Here is an 11,188-nt window from a genome sequence, read left to right on the forward strand (position 1 = left end):
CCCCAAAAAAAAAGAAACCACAGTCTTGAATAAGCCAAACAATGGCAAGTGAAGCTAGCTACATCGCAGTGAAGACAGGCAGTTTCAAATCCTGCAGTAGACCCAGATCACATTCATGAACTTAAACTGTGCCTGAGAAAACTCCAGAACTCTAGAATTCCAGAAGTGCAGCTGAGAATGGGTGAGTTCAACAAACAGTGCAGTGGAGTCAACTTTGGTCCACTCAAATATTAAAGGTTAAGCTAATTTCTTTCATCTTTTGAGTTGAAAATCAGAACAGAAATATGTTTAAAAACATTCAAGTAATTCCACCAAAAGGGACAACACAGTAAACAGAACAGACCATCAAACTATCTTCAAGTGTTATAAGAAAACTAGACAGATCAATTACAGTATTAGAAATACATTATGTCCCATTTTAACCTTAAAGGAATAGCTCATCAAAAATGCTAATGTGGCTATTAATAAACAAGCTATTAGTGCTCTTTAGCATTATGCTAAATAGATAATTAGCATACTGCTAATGAGCTCATACTCATTCATACTGAATTTCATCATCCCCAATTCACTTTAAACTAATTTAACATCTTTGGGTGCATTATTCCTTTAATAACTGGTCCTCTAATATGATTTTATGAATTTGAAAGAGACAGAATAATTTGGAAATGTTAACAACTGCTATCCTGAAATGGCAGATAGAGATGAAGAGTAAAATATTGCCTTTGCATTTCTTTTATATTCATTATTATTGTCTGCATGGGGCACGGAGATAAGGTCATGTACGCTATCTGTACTGACTTAACTCTCGTGTAAAAAATGTCCTCTCATGCTGGTTTGGGATCTGTGCCTGCAACCCGTAATTTCTTATTATAAAACAATCCATTGGGTGAACGTAACCATATTCTTGGGTCCTTATGTCCTGTGTCTCCTGCTGTCAACATCAATATACTGAGGCCAAAACTGCCCAAAACCACAGTTCAATTAATCTCACTACAACACAAACAAAACGCCCCTGAGGCCCAAAACCTCAGGTTTCCAGCCACAGTAACACCCTTGGTTATTTTCCTGGTAACCCTTGGTATTACTCTGATTTGTACCCATGGTATTGCCCTTGGTCCACATCAGTCATAATGTGCCGGGAAGGCAGAAAGTCCCACAGGGATCAGAGCTCTGGTCCACATGCCTCTACCTCAGCCTGGACGAGAAGCACCGCATGTACTCAGTCATCCAGCAGTCATCCACCACCGCGACCTCCGCCCGCCGCAACTTCTCCAGGTCTGCCGACCTAGCCCTCCGACGGTCCGAAGTCCTGCCGCGATTTTTTTCAGAGTCCCGTCGGGTCTGGGCACTGACCTCAGGCTGGTGGATCTACATGGTCAATTAAAACCAGTCGGACACAACAACATGAGGAGTGACCACTTTTCTGTATAGATACAATTATTTCCTTTTACATGCTGAATGAGTTATGTCAAGATCCAAAAATCAACAGATTCCCTGTCATTATTGAACCCTCCCAGTATTTTAAGCCAAATTGGCCAATTGACCTTAAGCCAAATTGGCCAGTTTTAGTCAAATTTTACTGAAGAAGTAAACTGTTCCTCTCACTGTGCGCTGACATGGGGCGAGTTCTTTGCTTTTCATTTCAAGGTCTTGTTGTGTGTTATCTTGCACGTATTCTGGGGCCCTCTGACCTGGGACCAGAACAAGCGACTCAGACACTGGAACTGAGGGACCTTTCTGAACCAATCAGAAGAGTGAAGGGTGCGCTACAGTTCAACCAGAGAGACACCTTTGCATGGCGCTACCTCATACCAATTAGATGGATGGAGCTGATTTCTTCATACCAATTAAATGGATGGATCTGCCCTGTGACACCCAACACTACCTGTGCTCAGGCTGAATTATTCAGCCTTGTTTATGCCACTCGAGCTGTGATATCCAGTATCTCTGCTCCCCTAAAGTTGACAGTCACGAAAAGAAAGGCTAGTAGGGACAGGTGAGCAGGTGAGCAGGTTAGCGTTATCCAGCTCCAGTCGTGGAGGGTTAGTCTAGGCACTCTGCTCACACACATTTGACTGAATTCATCAGTGTATACAGACTGTGTCGTGCTGAATCCAGTCCTACTCCTGCACGCTCCTGTACCAGATACCTGCTACATCATTCCTAACTAAGAATGCAATCACAATTTCTTTTTCTACCACTATTAAAGTGAGAGTGAGCATTTCGGGAGCGAGTTCAGGTCGGGTTCAGGACGAGTTTGGATCAGTTTAGTGTCCAGGCACTCACCTCTGCGGCAGAGACTGAGGTTCTCATGCTGGTCCGCTTCCGTTCCCGCAGGCCCATGTTTCTCTCGGTCCACTCGTGCCGGACGAGCGGACGTCTGCTCTCGCGGCGGGGGCCACCCTCTTTAGCGCCACCTGGTGGCTGGCTCCTGGTGTGGCTCTGGGTCCTCAGTGCGGAGCCGGAGGAGTCGTCGGTGTCGGGCTCGTGCTGGCGCTGGTTCGTTTCTGAGCGAGTGGGTCTGTTCTTCGGGCCCCGCCGCCCAACAAGCTCCAAGGACCCGTTATTAATCATGTGCTGGTGATCATTTTCTGAGATTTTAAACAAAAAGGTATATAAGATGTAATTAATGACCTTAGATGACCTTAGATAGTGTTCGTTTGTGATCAGGTCAGAGTAATTGGGTTCTAAGTCTGTCTTGGAAACACATTAATCCTAAAGCAGTAGAGACAGTGGTATAAATCAGTCAACCCGTAAACCCTTCTATAAGTTGTTTTTTTTCATGCAACTAATTACCGTAAATACAAAAGGCACACTGCCTGAGTGGTAACGTTTAACCGCCTAGGTAAGCTGGTAGCGGTGACTTACCTGTTGGACGTGAATTCTCCACTGCGGAAGCATCTGTGTGCACCTCCCCGTTCACCTGCGTTTCCCAAGAGTCGTGCACGTCTACTGTTTCGCACTTCGACTCGGAGGAAGACGTGTGCGGTTTTGAACCCGACGATTCTACTGCAATTCTCAGCCTGGGGCTGGATGTGCTGCTCGAATTGGTACCACTCTCCCAACCATCCCCAAACAGCGGTCTGTGCGTCTGCTCCATCAGCCGTCGTGACAGTCTGTATTTTAGCGAGTCCTCGTAACATTTCGAGAACGTCTCCCATTTCGGATCCCGAAACTTCTTCATGTATTCCGTCCGGATCTTCTTCGCCGCGCCGGTATTGCTCGTCATTTGGCCCGGTTTATACCTGACATATAAAAGGTGAAGACAGCTCTACATGAAACGCAGACTGGCTCAAACACGACGCGATCAAGGCGGCAAGCGTGCGCGCACATAGTCTCCTGTTGGCAGCCAGATTCCTGGGAATTCTGAGAGGTTTAGAAGGAATACGCGACCGTCAGACAGCCTGACAGCTGCTTTCCTCTCAAGTACGGCTCAAGAGGCCGTGAACGACTAAATGAGCGATTGAACGTTATCTTGCTGTTCCGGTTTCTCTGCAGCGTAGGCTGGCACATTAGACCCACATTATTTATTTATATACCTTACATAATACATAAACCGGTGCTTCCACAGTGACAATGTATACGCTTCCATATATAAATAGCCACGTAGAAAATCAAATGTTTTTTTAACGATTTGGGTATATACAACAATTATTTTAACATTTTCTCATACATTAACAAGGCTCTGGTTTCCCGTTTTTGCAGTGCGTTTCGCGAGCGCCGAGCAAAAGCATTCCCAGCTTAATCTGTTTACGTTTGCCGCCGCCACCCGCACTGAGTAGGTACACAGCCTACTACAGCCAGGCATACTATTAGACCTTAAATCTTACCGCTCTGGCGTCTTTCAACCCCAAGATAAGAAATGAATGAAGGCAGGTCGTCTGGCACCTACTCCTCACATTTTCACAAATTTTCACAACAGCAGGGAATTGTGCGCAGTTGTTTGTTTGGGTTTTTTTGTTGTTTTTTTGTTTTGCTACACGACCTGGTGCGTATTTCCCATCAGCTGATGTCGCGCTCTTGGTGCCTACGCGGGGCGCGTGCGCGAGCGGTACGAACCCGGGACGGTTCAGCGCTTACGTCACGTTCCGTGCCGTTTGCATCGCACCGCTTCGCTGGTCCCAGTTATCAGTGCACAGCGCAGCCAGTCAGACTAACGAGGTCTCGTTACATCCAGTGTGTTACTCAGACAGCCTTCGTACTGATGCGGCCTCTGGCGACCCAGCTCGGGCTGTAAACGGGCTGAGTGAGGTGTTCCCTGGTAACATTCGACCAGGGGACGTATATTTCTAATAAATATCAGTCTCTCCAAGAACTCCTTTCAAACTGTTCAATTACAGTGGATAATTACTGGATGATTGACATTACTGTAGAATGGAATAATTAGTTTATTGGAATAATTGATGGTTGAATTAGCACAGGCAGTTCTGAAATGCTCTTACATCATGCAGGCGACTTTCCAGGAGCAGGCAGGGGAGAGTCGTAGACAGACTCCAGACAGCATGGCCTGTCAGCTTGTTTATAGCGGCCTACGTGAAGACAAAACAGCCTTGGGTCGTTTACAGCTGAATGTCATTGTGGGGTTATTCAACTGTAAATAATCTGAGCGGCGCTGTAGGCTAATTGCCACTAAGTGTTCTTGATCGTCTTAAAGACCCATGGAAGCTAATTTTCTTTCTAATTAAAAATAATCTTGCTCTCCCGGTCATTTGAATATCGTACCAGAGCACAGTAAATTATTCATTTATTTCAGACGAATTACTCCCCTTCCGGTGTGTAATGTGTCGTCCTTGTGTTGTGTAAAGCTTGTTATTCTCAACAGGCAGAAAGCTGATGCACCGTCCCACACGCGTTTGCTTTCTTACTCTCTTCAGATCTGTGTAAGCAGCAAACACTTTAGCCCGCGTAGCTACAGCAGGGGAGACCTGGGCATGGATGTAACAGCACTTTCACCAGTAAGAGATGACCTAGCAATGATGTGATCAATTTCATGTATGACCACTTCTTTCCACCATGCTACTACAGCTGACAGGTTGGGGATCGGTGCAACACCTAAATCTGCTTCAGATGAGGTGAGGCAGGGAAAGACAATAAGATCCATCACCAAGGAATATGAAAAAACCTTGGAGAACAAGGATCAAGCCAGCTGCCCAGAGTGACCTATCACAACAGTCCTCAAGTATTCAAGATGCATGAGGAGGATGTGTTTGCTGCTTACTGGCCTGGGGTAGCAGGTTTGTATTTTTGGACTTACTCCAAATGAGGCAGGCCTACTGACCATCTGACAGGTGTAGATTAGTGCATCAGATCTAATTGGTTTGTAGTGTATGTATCAGTTCTTTTATATGTGTGTTGTGTTGGTATGTACAGGGGAACTGTCTGTGAATAAACGTAGCATGGTTTCTGAACACTTGTGTCGGGATTATATGATGAAGTAAGTAAGTAACTATCTTTATGTGTATGTGTTCAGGGGATACTACTACATGTTGCAGTGTTGGCATATATACAATAAACTCATTTAGATGCATATTTTGAGGTGTGGGCTCACTCTTATAGCTACAACACACCCCCAGTTGTGTTAGTAAGACCAGGCTGTAACAAATTTTGGCATCAATTAATAAATTCTGTGATGTAATTGGTGAAGGTAGAAGTGACACAGTGGTCACTAAATGCCATAATTGTAAATGAGACTATTTTAAGTAAGGGTACTATGTATAAACATTTGAGAGCTCTAACATTTACGTGACACTTTTTTGCCAAAGTAGCTTACATTTGGGTCTGAGTACAACTTGTACAACTGAGGGTCTTGCTCAGGGGCCCAACACTGGCAACTTGGGAGTGGTGGGGCTTAAACTGGCAACCTTCCAATTGCAAGTTGAGCACTTTAACCACTGAGCTACCATTGCACACAAGCACGCTGTGAGTTAACCCTTACCTTACCATCCCCAGCCCCCCTTTAATCTGGATGGTTCTTCTAAGGACATATGCACAGATGTGCTGTCACATATCCGTTGTAATGTTTGTACACATGGATCATTGTACGGACTCTCTTGAAGTAGCAAATTCTATGCAGATGTAAATTTCGCTTTACAGATTAGTCTCACGAAGATCCGGACAATCCAGTTATAAAACAGGTATTACATATGGCTACACTCACATTATCAACAAAAAATAGGCAGCATTCTTTTGCAGTGAAGTCTATGCAATGTTTTATCATTCAATATTTGTGTCCATAAGCCTCTAGTTTATTTCTCACCTCAAGAGGTTTGATTAGTGTAGCAGGCATTAACAGCGGGCTGTCAATTAACCATGATCATTAGAATATTAGGACTACACCCAGAATGTTCTTTGCTCATTAGAATATTAGGACCACGCCCAGAATGCTCTTTGTTAAAACTGATGAGTCAGTTCAGTTGCTTTTGATCAGAGTTTAATAATATTTCTGTTGTGTTTTTTAATGTGAAAAATGTCTGATTTTTTATAGCATTGCAGTCTGGATTAGCATCATGCTAACATTTGAATTCTTTATAAATGTGTTCCCTTGGTATTTGATGTGTCATTAGCTAACCAAAGTAAAAGAGTTTCTTTTTTGACAAGAACAACCATGTTTAAAAATAGATTTTCGATTTTTTATTTTGTTTGTTGATAGTTGGGCCAGAAAAAGCATAGACGGAGGTAGGACAAGGCTCGAGACATACGGATGTAAGATACAATCGTCCAGTTCTCTTTTAAGACAAGAGGCAAGCTTTGCGTCAAGGAAAGGTAGATTTGATCACGCGAGTCTTTTCGTGGCCCATCGAACACACCTGATGTTAGTTTCACCAGTGGGTACACTTAACTCACTCTAGCTAATGAATATGGTCTTTGTTGACATTGGCTGCTGTTCACGTTTTCTGGTCGAACTTTGCAAACGTAGCCTGTTCTTATGCCTAGATGATCATTGGTTCCAGAGTCCATATTTTGGTGGTACTCTGTAAGAGTAACATTTGTGGTGGTTCTTCATAAGAAAAGAATGTTAACGGTTGTCAATAAATAATTTCCATACGAGGTGGGATGTGACTGCTTATTTGTGTTTCTCACACTCTTCGATGTTGGTGTTTTCTCTCCGTATTGTGTAAACTGCATTTTTGTTGTCGCGTAACAACAATCGCTAGAGAGAAGTGTTGTTACAAAATAACAGGTTTTTGAAAAACAATTGTCCCCACGACACCACGATTAGCGGTGCGCCCGCGCCAAAAATCCAGAGCGATGTACAGGACCGAGGTGGCGGCTCGAGTGCTTAGAAGCACTTGCGGTGGACGATGCTGGGGCCTGCCTCGTCGTACTCCTGCTTGGTGATCCACATCTGCTGGAAGGTGGACAGGGAAGCCAAGATGGAGCCACCGATCCAGACGGAGTACTTACGCTCAGGGGGAGCGATGATCTGGAGAGAAAATAGGGGAGAAAAGGGGCCCAAAGTGACTCTTCGTGCGTAAATAACACGTCACACCCATCTCTTTCAGTCTACGCGTTTGGTCATAACGGGCTGTGCAGTGCTGTTCAAGTGATGATTATACCGCAAAACCTCACTAACAAGCTTGAGTTTGAAGATAAAAATGATGTAAGGCCACACAAAGAGTGAATTGCGCTGTTGATACCTTGATCTTCATCGTGCTGGGGGCCAGGGCAGTGATCTCCTTCTGCATACGGTCAGCGATACCGGGGTACATGGTGGTACCGCCAGATAGGACGTTGTTGGCGTACAGGTCCTTCCTAATGTCAATGTCGCATTTCATGATGCTGTTGTAAGCGGTCTCGTGGATGCCGGCGGACTCCATACCTGCGCGTATGAACATGCGGAGGGAACTTAGAAAACCCCTGAGCACCCTTACAAGGTTGGGGGAAAAAAAGAAGCATATTTAAATAAAGTCTCGCATGTTTCATTCCGTACGCACCAATGAAGGAAGGCTGGAAGAGGGTTTCTGGGCAGCGGAAACGCTCGTTGCCAATGGTGATGACCTGACCGTCGGGAAGCTCGTAGCTCTTCTCGAGGGAAGAAGAGGAGGCGGCGGTGGCCATCTCGTTCTCGAAGTCCAGGGCGACATAGCAGAGCTTCTCTTTGATGTCACGCACGATCTCACGCTCAGCTATGGGGAATGAGACATGATTGAAGTTACCGGTCTCGTTCACACGCGCCAATAACTTGTCTGAAGTACGTGTGTGGACACGCACCTGTGGTCACGAAAGAGTAGCCACGCTCGGTAAGGATCTTCATGAGGTAGTCGGTCAGATCGCGACCAGCCAGATCCAAACGCATGATGGCGTGGGGCAGAGCATAACCCTCATAGATGGGGACGTTATGGGTGACACCATCACCGGAGTCCAGCACAATACCTGCACGAGGTTCACAAAAACGGTCAATTCACGTGTCCACACAATTACGCACACAGGTGTATGCACCTCGGGACGTCTCAACAGTTAGGCTACTTGTTGAGCACTAAATACATAACAGACCCATTTTATATGTGTATATTTGTTTGTGATATTGTTATCATTAACTCAGAATTTTCCGTCTGATCTCAAGTCAGTGGTTTGCGTGTTACGCATGTGTTTACGCACATACAGCGCGCGGAGATGGTACGGTCGTTCTTACCGGTGGTACGGCCGGAGGCGTACAGGGACAGCACGGCCTGGATGGCCACGTACATGGCGGGCACGTTGAAGGTCTCGAACATGATCTGGGTCATCTTCTCACGGTTGGCTTTGGGGTTCAGAGGGGCCTCGGTGAGCAGGGTAGGGTGCTCCTCGGGGGCCACGCGCAGCTCGTTGTAGAAGGTGTGGTGCCAGATCTTCTCCATGTCGTCCCAGTTAGTGATGATGCCGTGCTCGATGGGGTACTTCAGGGTCAGGATGCCTCTCTTGCTCTGGGCCTCGTCACCGACGTAAGAGTCCTTCTGACCCATACCCACCATGACACCCTGGGGAAGAAATAGCGCACGCTTTAATTGGGTCCCGAACTCGCACGTTTTTATTTTTACGTAATTTACGCGAAGAATGCCTAGTTTTATAACTGGCAGATCAGTCGATGAAGCTGACAAGGGAGGACGGTTACGGAACATCATTATGGCCACTCGCGGGACTAAACTCATAAAAGTGATGAACTAATACCTGATGACGTGGGCGGCCAACGATGGACGGGAACACAGCTCTGGGAGCGTCATCGCCGGCGAAGCCAGCCTTGACCAGGCCGGAACCGTTGTCACACACCAAGGCGGTAGTCTCCTCGTCATCACACATCTTGATGGATTCTAGGAATAGACGCACGTGGTGAGGAAATGCGTCTCTCTCTCTCTCTCTCTCTCTCTCTCTCTCTCTCTCTCTCTCTCTCTCTCTCTCTCTCTCTCTCTCTCTCTCTCTCTCTCTCTCTCTCGACACAGGGAACCACTGGTTCTGGTCTTAACACTAGGAATGCTGTGTTATTAATCTACTATATTGTGATATATAACTAAGAGACAAAACTAGATGAAGACCCAACAATAAAAAAATAAGTTCAATGATCGTAACTAAGAAATCGAAAATTAAATTATCGATGTAAATTATAGCCCATACTAGGACAATCCCATGGCCGCGTGCGCACGCTACTTTATATTTTACATTCCAGTACGATTCTTGGTGTCTCATAAATCAGACCGTTGACTCAGCTGTCAGATACGCAGTGAGGAGTCTATAATCACTTCTTTAGAACCTGTATTTCTTCATTACTGTCTCGTTACCTTTTGAAAGTAAATTGCACATGCCAGCGTCAGTAGTATTATATTAAGGAAGTCCAGGGCTATATCTGAGCAGCTGTTACGTTACTTTATGGACTTCCAGTTAGATGCCCATTCCTCTCATATGACAAACGAGTGGCAGGGTTTCCTAGACAAAACTCACATTTCATTTACACCGAATTATTTGCGAAGAACCAAACCCTTCTCAAGTCTCTCAGCGTCTAATCCTTTCTGCTCATAACGAGACATAATCCCCGGTCAAGAACTGCGCTCCTTGAAACGGCTTCCCACAGGCACAAATCAATGCATCCGCTCCTCGCCAAGTCTTGAGAGCTCCGTTAGGCGCGCGCGCCCGGGTCTGCCCGGTCTTACCTGTGGCAGGTTCTGCTCAGAAGAAGCTCGGCGCGCTGAATTCAACCGCTGCTGGTTCCAGCTACGGAGCGACACCGACCATGGCCTGCCTTATATACCCGCCGTCTCCGCGGACCATTAGGAATGTCCATGTATTCCACGCGAATTTTTTTCCCGGCCCTCATCCATATTTGGATCTTGGAGGCAGCACGGAGGCCAAGCGCCGTGGCGCGGAGTGCGCGGGACGGCCCATATATGGCGCTCGGGACCCCTGCCCGAGGGGAGGTCGTCGGATCCGTGTATGGCGCGCGAGGGGTTGTAACCCCCGTCGCGCTCGAGTCGCCGCCCGCGCCCACACGCGCCTGCCCTGTGAACGGAGCGCGGCGGGGCTGGCTAAGTACGGGCATGGCGGAGGTACCCAGCCGGTCCAGAAGCAGCAATGATTTACCGACAACGGATCACACAAGAAAAAAACCAAAACACTATTAAACCAACATATCGCGAGCCGTTGGAAGAATGATTTGATCAGTTATTGATAAAGTATAATGTTTGTTCGTCTAATGAACGGTGATCGGTCATCTCTCAGGCTGGCTCATCCTCTATCAAAGAGGTCCGTTACCAAAAGCCCAATGATTATACAAGGAATGTTAATCGATACTTAAATTAATAATTAGACAAGATATTTAGCGTTATTTAGGAGGTGGAAGGTTCATTCGTTGCAAGGCCGTGCCAACCCCAGCTTCCGCCTGTCTCGGAGTAAGCTCCGTTTCCAAAAACGGGTAAGCGAGTCCAAAACGGGTGCGGGTGTTTGTGTGTGGATGAAGGTATGCTAAACGGGGCGGAACCGAGCAACCTTTCATTGAAGCGGAGCTATGAAACCTCACTCCCGTAACTGCAGCAACTGCAAAGTGACTCTGTGAACTAAATGCACACGAGTCCTGTGGGATTTCTGAGCAAATGGAATCCCAGCTGCAGATGTACCTCGTGCGCCTGTATTGATCCTTTGTGCGCGATATTTCACACGCAATATGTCAAGGTCACGTGGTTCTATGGGCAACGGGACAATACTAACATCAAAGTGATAAGTG

General features: G+C 46.3%; 2 protein-coding genes across 3 annotated transcripts in view; both read right to left on the reverse strand.

The window, feature by feature from the left end:
• ccsapa (centriole, cilia and spindle-associated protein a) overlaps nt 1-4,120 on the reverse strand; it is a 7,253-nt gene extending 3,133 nt beyond the window's left edge. Inside the window, exons 1-4 of one of the 2 annotated variants that reach the window (XM_081701254.1) lie at nt 3,831-4,120; nt 2,869-3,245; nt 2,287-2,591; nt 1,190-1,368 (exon numbers count right to left, since the gene is read on the reverse strand). In XM_081701254.1, coding sequence (XP_081557380.1) covers nt 1,190-1,368; nt 2,287-2,591; nt 2,869-3,229 — 845 coding nt within the window. In that variant the 5' untranslated portion in view covers nt 3,230-3,245; nt 3,831-4,120. The remainder of the gene's footprint in view (nt 1-1,189; nt 1,369-2,286; nt 2,592-2,868; nt 3,246-3,830) is intronic. The other variant, XM_027013720.3, reaches the window with a different exon arrangement.
• Nucleotides 4,121-6,615: 2,495 nt separating this feature from the next.
• Nucleotides 6,616-10,280, reverse strand: acta1a (actin alpha 1, skeletal muscle a). The gene is made up of 7 exons (XM_027013719.3): nt 10,122-10,280; nt 9,148-9,287; nt 8,633-8,957; nt 8,212-8,373; nt 7,935-8,126; nt 7,638-7,819; nt 6,616-7,423 (listed from the first exon to the last, which is right to left on the reverse strand). The coding sequence occupies exons 2-7, from the start codon at nt 9,274-9,276 to the stop codon at nt 7,280-7,282; spliced, it is 1,134 nt and encodes a 377-aa protein (XP_026869520.1). The 5' UTR covers nt 9,277-9,287; nt 10,122-10,280; the 3' UTR covers nt 6,616-7,279.
• Nucleotides 10,281-11,188: the final 908 nt, after the last annotated feature.

The sequence above is a fragment of the Electrophorus electricus genome, chromosome 18 (assembly GCF_041902795.1).
Source record: "Electrophorus electricus isolate QZ-2024a chromosome 18, ASM4190279v1, whole genome shotgun sequence".
Taxonomy (NCBI): Eukaryota; Metazoa; Chordata; class Actinopteri; order Gymnotiformes; family Gymnotidae; genus Electrophorus; species Electrophorus electricus.